Source organism: Anas acuta, chromosome 14 (assembly GCF_963932015.1).
Source record: "Anas acuta chromosome 14, bAnaAcu1.1, whole genome shotgun sequence".
NCBI classification, from domain to species: Eukaryota; Metazoa; Chordata; class Aves; order Anseriformes; family Anatidae; genus Anas; species Anas acuta.
In genome coordinates this window covers 1,684,172-1,699,323 of record NC_088992.1, presented here as the reverse complement: position 1 = coordinate 1,699,323, position 15,152 = coordinate 1,684,172, and the positions used below count along the sequence as shown (strand labels likewise).

The 15,152-nt window shown below is 51.6% G+C and overlaps 2 protein-coding genes across 6 annotated transcripts in view; one reads left to right on the top strand and one right to left on the bottom strand.

Annotated features, from left to right (window-relative positions):
- The first annotated feature begins 129 nt into the window (after positions 1 to 129).
- SOWAHA (sosondowah ankyrin repeat domain family member A) lies at positions 130 to 3,654 on the top strand. 3 transcript variants are annotated; one of them, XM_068698005.1, is made up of 2 exons: positions 130 to 639; positions 703 to 3,654. In XM_068698005.1, the coding sequence occupies exons 1-2, from the start codon at positions 130 to 132 to the stop codon at positions 1,777 to 1,779; spliced, it is 1,587 nt and encodes a 528-aa protein (XP_068554106.1). In that variant the 3' UTR covers positions 1,780 to 3,654. The 3 variants fall into 3 exon arrangements, with proteins under 3 accessions (XP_068554106.1, XP_068554104.1, XP_068554107.1); XM_068698003.1 differs by having other exon boundaries at positions 682 to 3,654; XM_068698006.1 differs by having other exon boundaries at positions 130 to 3,654.
- A 5,058-nt stretch (positions 3,655 to 8,712) lies between these two features.
- The window catches only part of SHROOM1 (shroom family member 1), a 28,542-nt gene continuing 22,102 nt past the window's right edge, over positions 8,713 to 15,152 (bottom strand). For all 3 annotated transcript variants that reach the window (XM_068697999.1, XM_068698000.1, XM_068697998.1), the window contains exons 3-7: positions 14,663 to 14,742; positions 13,791 to 14,381; positions 12,664 to 12,814; positions 11,285 to 11,557; positions 8,713 to 9,552 (exon numbers count right to left, since the gene is read on the bottom strand). In XM_068697999.1, coding sequence (XP_068554100.1) covers positions 9,298 to 9,552; positions 11,285 to 11,557; positions 12,664 to 12,814; positions 13,791 to 14,381; positions 14,663 to 14,742 — 1,350 coding nt within the window. In that variant the 3' untranslated portion in view covers positions 8,713 to 9,297. The remainder of the gene's footprint in view (positions 9,553 to 11,284; positions 11,558 to 12,663; positions 12,815 to 13,790; positions 14,382 to 14,662; positions 14,743 to 15,152) is intronic.

Here is a 15,152-nt window from a genome sequence, read left to right as displayed (position 1 = left end):
CTCAGCGGGAGCGGCCGCAGGTGCCTGAAGCCGAGGGGCAGCGGGCAGCCTCCTCCCAGCACAGGGCGGCCTCGCTCCGCCTGGGGGGCCGGTGGCGGAGGAGGCTCGTCCACCTGTGGCGACTGCGGGATGGCGGAGCTCGCCCTCAGCCCCGCCGCCGTGCTGGGCTTCCTGAGGGAGCGCGGCGGGTGGGTGCGCAACGCCGAGCTGCTGGGAGCCTTCCGCCCGCTGCTGGAGGCCGCCGGGGACGCGGCGGAGCGGGCGGAGCGCCGGGAGCTCTTCAAGCGCTCGGTTAACGCCGTGGCCACGGTGAAGGAGCGCGACGGCGCCAAGTTCGTCGTCCTCAAGAGGCACCTGCGGCCCCCACCGCCGCCCGGGGGCGTCCCGATGGACGGCGGCGGGCCCCCGCTCTCGCCATCGCCCCCCGAGGAGCTGAGGTCGCCCTCCGAGGAGCTGCCATCACCCCTCGAGGAGCAGCCGTCGCCCCCTGAGGCTCTGCAGTCGCCCCTCGAGGAGCAGCCATCGCCCCCCGAAGCACTGTGGTTGCCCCCCGAGGCGCTGAAGTCACTCCCCGATGTTCTGCCATCACCCCCCGAGGAGCAGCCGTCACCCCTCGAGGCACTGAAGTCGCCCCCCAAGGTGCTGCCATCGCCTCCTGAGGAGCAGCCGTCGCCCCTTGAGGCGCTGCCGTCGCCCCCCGAGGTGCTGCCATCGCCCCCCGAGGAGCAGCCGTCGCCCCCCGAGGCGCTGAAGTCGCCCCCCGAGGAGCAGCCGTCGCCCCGTGCCGTGTCCGAGCTCCGTGGCATCTTCCAGAGGAGCGGCGGTGGCGGGGTGCCCCTGCCCGCCGGCGGGTCCGGGAGCCGTCGGGAGCCGGTGCCCAAGCCCTGCATGCTGCCCGTGCGCTGCGTGCCGTCACCAGCCGCTGCCCCAGAGCAGCCCAAGGAGCCCGGAGCCGCCTTGTCGCCCTTGCCGGAGGAGGACGAGGCCGGGTGCCGCTCACCCAACCTGCGGCGGGTCCCCAAGACGCTGCGGGCCAGCGAGGAGCCGGCGGCGGTGCCGCTGGAGGAGGCCGAGCACCGCTGGCTGGTGATGGCGGCCGAGGGGCAGTGGTCCCAGCAGCTCCACGGGCTGCTGCTGGGCGACGCCAGCTTGGCGGCCAGGCGGGACTTCATCTCGGGCTTCACCGCCCTGCACTGGGCCGCCAAGAACGGCAACTGCGACATGGTGAGGAACATCATCGAGGTGGCGCAGAAGGAGGGCACGCACGTCGACGTGGACGCCAGGTCGCACGGCGGCTACACGGCGCTCCACCTCGCCGCCATGCACGGCCAGGAGACCGTCATCAGCATGCTGGTCCGCAGCTACCACGCCAAGACCGACCTGAGGGACTACAGTGGGAAAAAGCCGCACCAGTGCTTGAGGGAAGGGGCCTCCATTGCCATCAGGCGCTTGCTGGGGGACCCCAGCGTCGAAATCACTGGGGGATCCTCCCTGCCCATAAAGAAGAGCACCAAGATCGCTGCTTCCATCCTGAGCTCCACCAGCACGTTCCTGGGGGTCATATCCGATGACATGGCTTTCTATGACCTCACCAAAGGCTTGAGGAAGCCTTCGTCCCTGAACAAGCTCTTGGCTGCCACGACAGGCCCGAGGAGGAAGCCAAAGACCAGAGGGAGCTTCCCTTCGTATTGTTCCCTCTCGGAGGTGGTGGAGGAGGAGGAGCAAGAGGAGGTCGTTGTGAAACGCCGGCCGGTCTCCGAGCTGTTCTTTGGCCACTAGCCACTGCCTTCTGGGGATCGGAATTGTTCAATACTGTGACTGGGGGCCTTGGTCTTCTCTTGAAGAAGTAAATTAGATTTCTTCTCTCCGTGTCTTTCTTCTTAGAAGTAAGTTCCAGTGAGCCAGTAACAGGGTCTGGCTCAAAGGCCGCCAGCTGAAACCCAGTTCTCAGAAGCCTGAGGGAAGGCGACTGCGCAGGGAATGTTACAGACAGTCCTTGTGCCGTGCTGATGCATTGGTGAAGGCCACGGACTCTGTGTAGACAGGTTAAAATGCTTAAGGTGCAGCTTCCTTGGTCTGTGCTCCTCAGCCGAAGAGCCAAACTAAGGTAAAGAAGCGCGGATTTTACACTGTGAACAGCAGCCTGGGAGCCGGCTGCTTGAACACGGCTTGTTACCTAGCAGGCTCGCGTTCGAGGAAAGATGCATAGTTTTCTATGACGTTTCTGAATGTTTTGGTAACAGAGGAGGAATATTTCTATTTTAAAATTGTGTATTTTCAAATTGTGCTTTTTTCAGAACGAAATTTCTCACTACCAGAAATACTAACGTGTCTTAATTGTTGCCTAAAGCATTTTATTAGATTAAGAGGTTAAAAAAGAAAACACCCTCATTGCTCAGTCACTCTGACCTGTCTACCTCAGTGTGAAGCCTAGGTTAGCTTTTTTATTTTTATTTTTCCTCTTCCTGAGGGACTTTTTGACCAGGTGGTACTAACTAACCATGTCTCAAAACTGTGAATGCTTAAACTGACCGTAGTGCTATCGCTTAATCTGAGTGAAAACCTTTTTGTTATTTGATAGCAAAAAACTGAAGTGGAAAACCAGGACTCAGATCCTGTGCAGTGTGAGTAGCCAACTGGAAACAGAGTTAGGCTTGTACGTCTGATTCTTTTTATTTAAAATCTGAACTTTGATTTTGGACTACTTATGAAAATATTTATAAAGAGATTGGGCTTTGTTCAGCGGGTGTTTCATGATAAGATGTCTGCATGACCTCTTAACGTGTATCTCAACAGCATGAATCACGGATCTAAAACTCACTTTTCTTTTGTATTATAATTGTTTTATATAGAGAGAACGACGTGTAGCTCCAAACAGCATGCTAACTGCGAGCAACACGTTTGCCATGAGATTGTTATCATTTTTTAAATTATGTGGCTAAAGTTAACCTGAGACGAAGAGGCAGAGCTAAGAGGAACTGTTTGGTTGCTTTGCACAGTCTGCTAAACTGCCTCATTTTTCATCTAAAACTAACAACAAAGCTGCAGAGCTCAGAGGTGACAGAGGTGACTAAGTTCTGTGCTTGCCGTGCTGCTGTCCCAGTCAGGTGTTTGGGTTCCTGTCCCAAACACTTGTTTGCGTGCTTTGCCTCTCTGAGTCAGCGACTCCAGGAATGTGGATTTTGGTTTTTGTTTCCAGCCTTGAATTACGCCTCATGCTTCCTCTTGTCGTCTGTAATTGGCTTCCCCCAAACACTCTAGGACCGTGCAGGGCGTGCAGGCGCTGCCTTTGTTCCCTGCAGCGTCGGCCCTGAGGTCCTGGCGTTGGTCGCTGAGTGCAGAAGGGTCCGAGCCAGCTGCTCTGGGAAGAGAATGGGATTATTCTGCACCCGTCTGCTTCCGTACTGAACTAATTAAGGTGTTACGCAATGTTAATGACCAAGCACCTCATGACTTCTATGTCTGGAGTAGGGTTAAAAAAAAAAAAAAGTTCTGTTTGCTCCGTGGCTGGTGGTGTGAGCAGTGACCGGTGCGGTCATCTGAAACTGCGGGGTGAGCTGCAGAGCTCCAGGAAAAACGTCTGTCGCTCTGTTTTAAAAATCCTTTCTCAATTTAGTGACATTAAACACCTTTCTGCTGTAGCTTTTGAAACCACGGAAGTGTGCATGTGTGTTTGCCTTACCTCTGAGGCGCCCACAGAACTGAGGCTGCCTCGGTGCGAGTTGGAAGCCGTCTCTGGATTGACTCAGTCTTATTTGGGGGTTTGTTATGAATAGGTCTGGTGAAGCATGTAGTCACAGCACATGGCTGAATTTTTAGTGCTAATTTTGAGTTAAAACAACCTGAGGCAGAGGTAAGGTGTGAGGATGGAGTGTTTTGGTTCAGAAAAAGAACACCCGAAAACCACTGCAAGCTGTGGTTACGACTTCACCTTCGCAAAGCAGGGAGAAGCTTTCAAAGCTCCTGAGCTGCTGCGGCGGGGCAGAAAGCAGAAGTCACGTCTGCGATAAGGCTCTGTTGCAACACGTCCCATCAAGGAAGTTCTGCATTCCTCCCTCCTTGGAGGCCTCTCCACGACTAAGCAGCGTGCCCCTGGAGCCCCCAGCAGCGCTGGAGGAGCCCTGGTCCTCGCCACGTGCCCAGGAGGTGCTTGGCCAAGGGCTGTGATGCCAGGGGGTGCCGAGGCTGGCAGTGCCACGCGGGTGGGGTGGGCCTGGCTGTGCCCACGAGGCTGTGCCGTGACTCAGCTCGCTCCTCCCTGCTGAGGGCATTCAGGAAAAGATAGCGCCGGGGCAGGCTGCGATCAGTGCGCCCAGTGCTGTCTGCGTGCCTCCAGGTGCAAACACACTCAGAGGTGCGGAGAACACACGCTGCCATTTCACTAAAGCACAGATCGCCTTCAGGTTGAGGTAAAAGCAGCCCTTTTTACAAAAACACAGATTGTCTTCCGTTTGAAGTAAAACCCGTCCTTCAGCTTTCCTGGTTTCAGTGGCACGTGCTGCTGCTGACACCGTGGGGGGACACAGTACGGGATTTTTAGCAAATCAGGGGAGTATCTTGGCAGAGAGACTGCTCCATGAATCCCTCAGCTTAGCAGCTTCTTCTCACGTTTCACTCCTTGAAGCCCAAACCCAGCTAAAGATGATGGGACATTGACACGAAGGCCTGGCAGTTGTGAAGTTTAACCAGGAGGCTTTCCTGAGCACGCCAGCAGCGCCGCGAGGGGACAGCCAGGCAGGCAAACCTGAGCTTGTGGCCCTGCCCAGAGCCGGGGGCTGCCTCCTGCACCATCAAAGCTGATTGCAGGGAAGGATAAAAACACAAAACCACAAAACCCTTGCCCCTGGGCTCTGCCTGTGCTGTGTGGAAACGGTGTACAGGGTGGGAGAGGGCTGGCAGCGAGTTAAAGCTGGAAGTGGTGGGTGCGGATACAACACAGGACCAGGAATCAGGAGCCAGGGGTTGTTTTCCCTTGGTGACCTGTCTGCCTACCTGCCCTGTCCCCCTTTTCCAGCTACAATACGGAGATAATCTCCCTGCTCACTTCTGTAAAGCACACAGTTGTTGGTATTTAAATCCAAATCAAGGTAATTTTGTAGACTTGTAGGCAACACCAGCAGAGGCAGCGGTAACCGGTGAACGCTCCACACTCCCTGAAGTGGCTACACAAACGAAACCGGTGGAGGTTTTACTTTAGCAGCAGGGATCACCAAAGCTAATGTTTGTTTGCCCCTGACTCAGGTCATTTTTGTTACAACTCTGCCCATTCACCAGCACAACAGGTCCGGAGGAGCATCAGCCCAACAATCTGCGCCCAAGAGGTTCACAAACAAGCTCCGAGCTGTGGCTGTGTGAGAGGCCAGACTTTGTCCTCCAGGCTAGGGCTGTTCGAGCAGGATGAGGCAAGGCAGCTGTGGGCTGGTTCAGGTCGACTTTTCCTGTCTCAGTTCTCTTCTCACGAGTATATTGAATACAAAGAGCTGTTGCATGAAATCCTTGGGCAATGCTGACCCTGTCCTGCAAAGGAGCCTTTACAAGGTCTTGGCTTTATCACCAAACCAACGTCCATCCGCAGAGTCCCTCCATAACCACCACCAGACCCAGCAGGAGTTGCAAAATGAACCGAGGGGAGGGGAGGGCCATGAGAGCCCCCCTGAGCTCCTCCTCGCTCCCCCCTTCTCGTGCTCTGCACATTTCCCCCGTGACCTACATTCCTTGGGTGCATTTGCTTCCTGATTTGCATATCAATTGAAGTAAAGTGGCAACACGGCTGGTTTTGCTCATTGCACTAATTTGTGCTAATGTGGGACCCTATAAATTCATGAAGAGATGAACAGCAGTGACTTGGCCTGCACGTAGCACGGGCACGAACAGCACTTTGTGGGCCAGCAGGGGCAGAGCAGGACGATGCAGATCCAGAGCTCTGCATCGTGATGAGGAACATTCACTTGCCATTCCAGGGCCGAGGCTTATTTCACTAATTTATAAGACAAAGCAAATCGTCAAGCACATCCAGCCCTTGTACAGGGCTCAGCTTCTGTCCCTGACTGCAGTGCCTAAATGTTTGTCTCCTACCACCAGGAAAAAACAGCCAGGGAGGGCTTTTGACCTCACGGGCAGGAGGGGGCAGCCAGCGGGACCCCCAAAATGGGTGCTGGGGCCTCTCCATCAGGAGCTGCCACCATGCAGGGATGTCACAAGGGTCTGCTTCACACGGGGTTACATGCTGAGGGGCTGTGGGATGCTCCTGTGCTCGTCCCAGGGGCTGAAGGCTGTCACAAAGACCCCTGGCTGCTTGCACACGATTTCAGCAGTCTCTTTTCTCCAAACCAAGCCTGTGGCTCAGCCCGTGCTTTCTCTCCGTGGATTTATCTATGAGATGACTCAGCTGCGAGGCTCATGTGACATTTCAGAATCTCTCACACAACCCTTAATGCCTTTTGCTGTTTCACAGGGAAATGCATGAGCTGCTTCTTGGGTGCGTTTTGTTAAGCCCAGAGGCTACACGATTCCCACTGCCTGCCTATCCTTCCACGGAGCCGTGGGCTCCCGTAGGGTGCAGATGAGCTTTGCAACGCTGCTCTGAGCTTATTTTTAAAATTTTATTCAGATGGTTGCCATGAATCCCCAAAGCAGAGAGAACATCCTCCCATTTACTAAGCCCAGCTCTCACAGGCACCAGATCCATCTTCTGCAGCACATTTGCATTAACCCCTGCACCCCTCCCTTCCTTAATTAGCTCTGCACGCACAAGTCCAACAGCATAACGCCCCCGTGAAGAGAACGAGGCCAGGGTTTAAAGAAACAAAAATAATAAAAACCTTTCAATTTAGTGCCTGAGAGGCTGAAACAGCAGCTCCTTATCCAGCAGCGACTCCCACACGTTGCAGTGGGTGTTAAACCAAATCCTAAGTGAACCACTACCTCTAAAATTCCCGCAGTGGCTGCCAAGGCACTCCCAAACGAGCAGAACGCATGTTCTCCTTCCACTGGCCACTTGCTCTGTCCCACACCTGCTGTATTTGCTCATCCCTCTGGCTCTAGGCAATAAAAGTTCTCCCTCGCAGGTAACAGACATGAATTTGAGCCACCGCAGCCTTTGGCCATTAGCACAAGTACCCAGGGCTGCTCCTATGCGTTAGGAAGGACGCTCTGCAAAGCTCTTAAGATGGGATCAGGTTAAATCATCATTTGTGTTTGCCCATCAGACTGCGATTTTACAAGCCTGCATCTCAGCGTGTCGGTGTTCCAGCAGGACTGCACACGACTTCCCTCCAGCAGGAGCTGGCACCGCTGCCTTGGGCTTGGCCACTGGAAACAAATCGATAACAAAGGATCAGCATCAAAATCGAGACCCACCTGACATCCGGACCTGCTGGTGCCTTGGAAGTGTTTCTGCTTGCCAGCAAAGAGGTTTCAATTTCGTTGCTGCATCATTTTCACTTTGCCTGAAATTCACAGTTCAGAAAAAGTAACAAGGAGCACAGATCCGTGACTTTTTGCAAAACGGAGTAGAAGTTATTTTTAATTTTTGCTCTTCGAAACATACTTGTGAATGCCAGAGTGGTAGGAGCAGCAAAAATCTTCTCCATGACACCAAGCAGGAAAAAGCCAAGAGAAACTAAAGGGAGCAGACCCATCCTTGCACCTCAAGGCACGTACCAGCTTCAATTTATTTCCGACTAGTTGGTTACCCTCAGCTAGGAGAGGAACCACACGTTTTTATGGGTCTAGGAGAGACTGGATTTTGTAGTGGTGTCAGCTGGCACGGACACATTGCCCCATTCTTCAGCCACCTGAGGGAGTTCAAACTTTTTATTCTGCTGAGCTAAACTGAAGCCAAATGGCCACCCAGCTGCACAGCTGGGGCACTGCTCGCTGCAGTTCTTTGTGTCCAGGAAATCAGCACATCCAACATTCGGCACAATCCGTTTTGCTCAGACCAGCAGGACAAAACCACTCTGTTCTAAACCATCCCCTTGCACCCTTTACTGCAAATACATTTACGGCACTTGGTGAGCGTGGTAGACGTACCTCTGAAGCCACCTCTGCAGCCCTGTTCAGGGTACATCAGTCCCACAGCCACAGAGCCAACCCTTATTTGTTGGGCCCCGTGAAGCACCTAACACCACCTCAGTTTGTTCTGAAGGCAGAGGGAGAGCAGCTGGAGACCCCAGAGGCACCGCTAGTGAAACATTTCTTGGTAACACCTAGCATCAGGGAACAGGGGAAATCTGTTTTACCAAGGAAGAAACCTGAGTTAGATTCGTAGTTGCCTCATTCATGACCGAGGTGTGCAGCTCACACCGAATATTCCTCTCACTGAACACCTTAAAAAAAAATCACTCAAATTTTAAGTACAGCAACATCACTGGTTTGACTCAAAACACAACGTTAGTTTAAAAGATTTTTGCCAAGGGAATTACATAAAGCCTCATTGAAACCGAATTATTTCCTCCGCTCTTCCCACCTACCTCTTGCTGCAGCCGAGCGCTTTCCCCACGCTCGGCACTCCTTGTGCACGCTGACAATTGAAAGCTACTTAAAAACAGCCCCCAAAGGCGTTGCTTGAAAAATAAACACTTCAAAAGCATAGCAAGGACTTTGCAAACACAGCGTGCAGGAGTAAGTTCAGAGTTTAACCTTCCCAGAAATGTTCTGTTAAGATGGTTTCAACACCTACTGGCGTTTTTTTTTCTGCCCTCATAAGACAACCTGCTACTGGACAGCCCACCTGGGCTGCGCAGAGCCAGGAGGTACCTGTGGAAGGCAACTACTAAGAAAATGACTATTTTCTTCCACTGCAATGCATTTTTACTGTGTCACATACATAAGCAGTAGGAACAAGTGCAGGAGTTTCACCGAAACGATCCGTAGCATTCCCTACGGTTTTGTTCAATCTCAGTTCAGATTTGCACACCCGCGTGGTTTTCCACTTCAAACACTCGCCCACCCACGAGGTGCAGACTCGTGCTGCTCTTTTATTGCAGTCACGTCAATCTGGAAACAGACAGACAGAGGACAAGGGGAAATACACGACACATTTAGAGGAATAAGACATCCTAGCAGTCAGTTCCAAAACGCAGCCTGCTACACACCGCAGGATTTTGTCACTTGGCCTTCCAAGGGGGGGAAGCGTGTCCAGAGTGTGCCTCGAGCCTCGAAGCACTTGTCAGTCCTGGGGCACTAACAGCAGCACACAGGTCAGCAGCGGGAGCCCAGGGCGGTCAGCGTGCACGGATTCCCAGGAAAACGTCACAAATTACCATGTACAAAAACGGACGGTCCGCTAGGGTATTAGAGGGGGATGCTCTTCTCGAGATTTTCTAACTGTTCCTCGAAAAATTTGATCTGCTCTTCGAGGTCCTTCTGTTCGATCAGCAAGGAGGTCTTCTCCTGCACAAAGCGCCGGTAGTCCTGCAGCTGCTGCTCCGTCAGGTATTTGGCAAGGATGCCGGAGACCACTCTGCCCCTGCGGTCCAGGTTCTCCTTCAGGTCTTTTGCATCTTCCCGCTGCCTGGACAGGAGCTTGTGCCGCTCGTTCAGCGATTGCTAACGGGATGAAAAAACAAAGCAGCACACTGTGAAAACTCATCGTTCCTGGCAGACTCTGGATCGTAATTTGGAAGCCACACTCGATTTAGTTTAATTACTTCCTCTTGTGGGCTTTGTGTTCCACATGAGTTTTTCCTAGATTAAATTACTCGTTCTTGTGGCTTGCAAGGTAAAGACTCCCAGTAAATCCCATCAAGGCTCACTTCTTCCATGCTGCCCTCAGGACAAAAATCAATGTACTTAACGTTCTGCTAATTTGATTGTATCCTGCATCTTTCTTCTTTAAGCAGTTTTTTAAGCACACTTCTTTGTATTTTCTGAGTTGTGTGTGGCCAGAGTGCCAATGCCATACGAAAAATATCACGTTCCTTCTATTAAAGGTGTACTAAAATAACTGTGATGCAGACAAGTGTTCATCAAAGATTTCTTTTTCCCAAATCCACAAGCATCAAGCCTCGCCTGTCCTACGGGCTTTTAACACCTTTCACATTTTAGCTCATTCTCTTTCAGCTGTAATGATTTTTATAGGGATAGCCCTGCTGGAAAATCTCTGGTTTCAGGACCAAGTCCACAAACAGCACAGAGCAACTGCCACCACCTGCATCCTGAGGTCGGCAGCTGGAATCAAAGAGCAAGGCTGCCGGGGCAATTGCAGTGACTGGGGGATACCTGCAAAAAATATTGGCATGTAAACACGCCTTTCTCGGGCATGTTATTCCAAGTCTTGAATAAATGATTTTAATGTATTTACATGAAGAGGACAAACAGAACACTACGGAAATGGCAGCCCCCTGCCAACCACAAGGCACAAAGTCCGTTAGGTGTGGAGTGCTGCCCGGAATTATTTGCGTTAACCTGGCAGACATTTCAGAGCAGGTAGGTCCTGCTTCTCCTCATCGCTCTGCACGGGAGGATTCTCAGTGCCCCCTGTGCTCCAACTACAACAAACCTCTACAACATGCACGGAAGGTCAGCAGCAGCCCAGCTCCAGGGATCCCAGCAGTAACACCAGGGATCCTAATTTCTGAACAAAACCTAACAGCAGCAGGTACCGCTTTGATAAAAGCATGTCTGAAAGCAGTGAGGACAGCAGGAAACCGTCATTCCTAGGGTAAAGTCAGCTTGAAACTCAGGATTCCTAGGATAAACTCAGCTAGAAAAAAAACAAAAAAAAAAACAAAAAAACAAAAAAACATATTTCAGACTTGTAAAGATTTCCTGTTGGAATGAGACAATTCCTAATTTTCCACCAAAAGCGGCTGGTTGAGTTAAACTGCAGGAAATCCTCTCTGAAGTTACAACCACATCTTCCTCCTGCTCCCTACAGCTCAGACGCGCCCTTTAAGTGAAATAAGGTTTGACAGCAGTAATTACCACACTGCAGTTACCAGTGGGAAAACAACCACCTCTGAAGCACAGGTTGTGGGCTGCTCCGGAGGGAGCGGTCACGGGTTCAAAAGCTCAGCCCCAGGTCCTGCTGCTCCTGCCACGCCACCGCCCTGCTGCGAGAGCAGAGGTGCTGCTGGCCATGCACGAGGGCTCTCCAGCACCAAACTGTCCAAAACGGCACCAAAAGACCCAGTCCCTCTCTGCCTGGTACCAAACGCTGTCTGAGAAGCGGCTGGCTCAGGTCGGGTACAATCCCACCTGTTCAGAGCTGTGAGAGCACAGCCCCACCTTGAAAAACACAGACTGGACAAATTAAACACCCTGTGCTCTCATCACCCACCTTCTCCTCCGCATCTGTATTGCCGTCGATCTTCCTCATGGCGTTCTGGACGCGGGCGAGGCGGCTGGACAGGCAGAGCAGCAGGCTCACCACCTTCTCCAGGTCCCCGATGAACATCAGGTAGCGCTCGAACTCGTTGGGCTTGCAGACGTCGTGCACCGTGGCCTCCAGCTCCTTGCCACGCGCGGCGCACTCGCTGGCTTCTGAGAGGACGAGCTCCCTGTCCTCCCACAGCGCCTGCAGCTTGGAGCGCAGGCTGGAGACGAGTTCCAGCTGCAAAAGGAGAAAAAAAAAAAAAATCACAAGAGGCTTATTGCCGAAGGGAAGTCGTGTCGTTTATGAAGAAGGGATTTTTCTCATGTCATCTTTGGCGAATTTAAGACTTAAAATAATTTCAAGCTCTGGAAAACAAAAAAAGGAAAGATCATGCTAGGTGTACTTAATTCTCAACCTCTGAAAAGCAAATTACTGGTAATCGCCTTAACTGCTGATATAATTCCTAGCTCTGAGAGCTTCCTACCAGAGTCAGAAATAATCTACAACAAAGATTACAACATGTATACACACGGCTTTGTCTAAGACGTGACCGTGAAGCCACAGCCCTCTTACCACACAAGAACTGACTGGAATTTCATTTATAACATGCACAGAAAAAGTGATTTTTTCAGTGGATGCCAGTGAGCAAAGTGCCTAGTAGCAAAGCAAGCGGGGAAGGCTGTGTAATACAGCGGTGTTACTGTGGGAAGAGGCCCCGAGAGCAGAGTGGGAGAGCGATATCAGCTTTTTTTTGGAAATCAACCAACGTCACCATAAAGAGCAGCAGCAGTTAAACAGCGGGCAACGAAAAATATCACCACACGCACAGCAGGAGGAACTTCAGGAAGGCAGACTATAATTACCTGAGAGGGGTTATGGCCAAGTTTCTACAGGGAAAAAATAATTTAATTCTTCAGAGCTACACGTTACCCTTCCGAGGTATATTTACCTCTTATTTACACTGCCAGCTGTAATGAATTTTACAGCTACTGAAACCAGATTGGAGCCAGCTGCTGCACGGGAGCTGGCTGTGCGAGGAAAGGGATAACCAACCTGTGGGCTCATTGCAGAGCCACCCCCAACAACCTGCTGAAGGTGAGTGTGTGGAAGGAGAGGTCTGAGTAAAGCCAGGCAGAATTTGAACACCACCGCTTGTGACCAATTTGCCAATTCACTAGGAAATTTACTACTGAAAAAAAAACTAAAAATGATTCAAAGTTGTATGTGAAACATTGTTACTGGGATACACATCATGAATAGGAGCACCCACAGTACATGAATGTGACATGAATAACGTCGTGGTGGTGAAGAAACAACGCTTCCTTTGCAGGCCAGCCACCTACTTTCTTACACGTGATGTCATCCAGGTCCTTTGTGTCACCTCCGCTCGGGTTCGGGGTCTGGTTTCCCTTACAAATGGGGCTGTCACTCCTTTGCTTGGCATTGAGTTCAGGTTCAGAACATTCTTCTGGCACATCTCCATTGCTTTTCCTGCTATTTGTACAGAAAACAAACACCTGTGACAAACACTTAGAGTTCTGTTCATGAACATCGTCTCCAAAGAAGGGCAATGAGGCTGGTGAAGGGTCTGAGGGGTGCTGGGGGAGCGGGGGTTGTTTAGCCTGGAGAAAAGGAGGCTCAGGGGAGACCCTATTGCAGCAGAGGAAATGGCTTTAAGTTGCACCAGGGGTGCTTTAGGTTGGATATTAGGAGAAATTTAATCACTGAAAAAGTTGTGAAACATTGGAACAAACCGCCCAGGGAAGTTGTGGATTCACCATCCTTAGAGATGTTCAGGAAATGTGTGGATGTAGTGCTTTGTGAGTGGTTTAATGGGGACTTGGCAGTGCTAGGCTGAAGGTTGGACTAGATGATCTTGGAGATCGTTTCCAGCCTCTACCATTCTCTGGTTATGTCCTTGGTTTTATGCATCTCTACTTCCGAATCACCTTTCTCTCATCTCACAGCAGGGACTTTGTCTCCTGCCACCTTCAGCAGCAGGGATCCCCAGGCCAGCTCCTGGCCTTACATGCAGCCCCAGCTCCCCTTCCCACAGGCTCAGGAGTGGACAAATCTGCTGCACACCTGGATCTGCAAAATCTGTGAATGGCGTGGTGTGGGAACCACACAGCCTGGCTGAACAGCAGCAAATTACCCTGGCAGAATTGGGTTAAATTTCTCATACCACAAATGCCCACCTACTAATGCACAGCCTGCTTATTTCTCCTGCTTTCCATACACGCAGCTTGTTTGTTTGCATGCTGCTGGCATGGTGTAGTTTACTCCAGGTTTCTCCCATTACACACTCATAGCCTCTCTCTCATTTCTTGACACGTATATCAGAAAACTAAAATATTTCAGTAACAAAACAAGTGTAAAAAATCACTAAGTCTTCTTAGCACTAGTATATACTTAATATTCATGCACCATAAGACCTTAAAATACTGGTTAATTGTTCTAGTCTACTTACTCGTTCCCCTGTGCTTGCTGCCCATCTGCCTTTCTTCTGTGTGATTTATCCGGCATGGAAACGTCAGCAGGAAAAAGACCCTCCATCAGGTCCAGAGCAGTTTTTCTCACTGGGTAAGGCATGAGAATATCAACCAGAGAACTGTCTTTGGCAACAATCTCCATCGCAAGTTCTTGGTATCGCTGGTCCTCAGCAGACCCCAGTCTCCTTTTGGACGGATTTGTCTCTCTCTCCTGCAGAATATCCTCTGGGCTGTCGAGCACGGCTGCTTCCTTTGCAAATAAACCTTTGGGTGCATTTTTGTCTCCTTGGTGAGACTGAGCCAGCACCGTGTGGCAGCAAGTTCCTTTCTCCTGAGGCACTGCAGCATCGCTTGCCTTTAGCTGCTGCTCTGGGCGCTCCGTTAAAGCACTGCCAGTTGGAGATCCGGCTCGGCATTCCTTCTCCACCTGGGCATCTTCCTTGCTGCCGCTTCTCGGGCTGGGAATAGAGGTTTCAGGAGCTAGTTCCTCGGCGTCCTGACGAGAGTGTCCACTTATGTCATTGTTTTGTTCGTGATTCTGGCACCCACCTCCCACAGGATCGTGGAAACTGTAAGAACAAAGAAGTTCCTTTATATCTGAGACACTTCCTCTACAACAGATGCTTTTGCAGGCCGTTTAAGCAGCTACAAGCAATTGCCGTCATCTTTCCAGATTAAAGTCTCAAGGCTGGACCTCCCCGAGCCCTCCCAGCTGCTGTTTTTGCCGGAGGTCGCAGGGGGGAGCTGCGCTCCCGGTGTCCGCAGGAGCTCCCCGGGCGCACGGCGCGGTGCGCACCGGTACCCACGGCAGAAACCAGGGGGACAGCCCCCGTGCCCCTTGGAGCCTTACCTGGGGATGCCGAGGCAGCTCTCACGAGGCTGAGGTGGTGACACGGCCCCGCTGGCACTGCTGGCACCTCTGTCCGCGTCCTGGAAACGAGAACGGCACCGGTACAGGCGGCAGGCTCGCACCGTGCCGCTGCCTCGGCTTCACGCCCTTGTTTGGGGGCATAAACCTGAGTAGGTTTAGCAAGCTGGTGTTTGTTGGTTTTTTGTTTGTTTGGTGTTTTAAGTTTCTCCACCTCTTTTTATTACTGCAGATGCCATTTGACTCTTTCTAGGTAGCATCCACCTGTTTTTCCTAGAAAACCAAGTGAGGGCTAGCAATAAAGCACAGGCTCTGCTCCCACTGACCCCCACAACTCAGAAAGTGGCCAGTGTTTTTGGGAGTCTCTTCAGTTGGATAATTTTTGTAGTATAACAGAGTATTTCTTTTCTTTATTATTTTTATTTTTTTCCCCTTTTGCAACAACATTGACAGCCACTGTCCTTCAGATTCA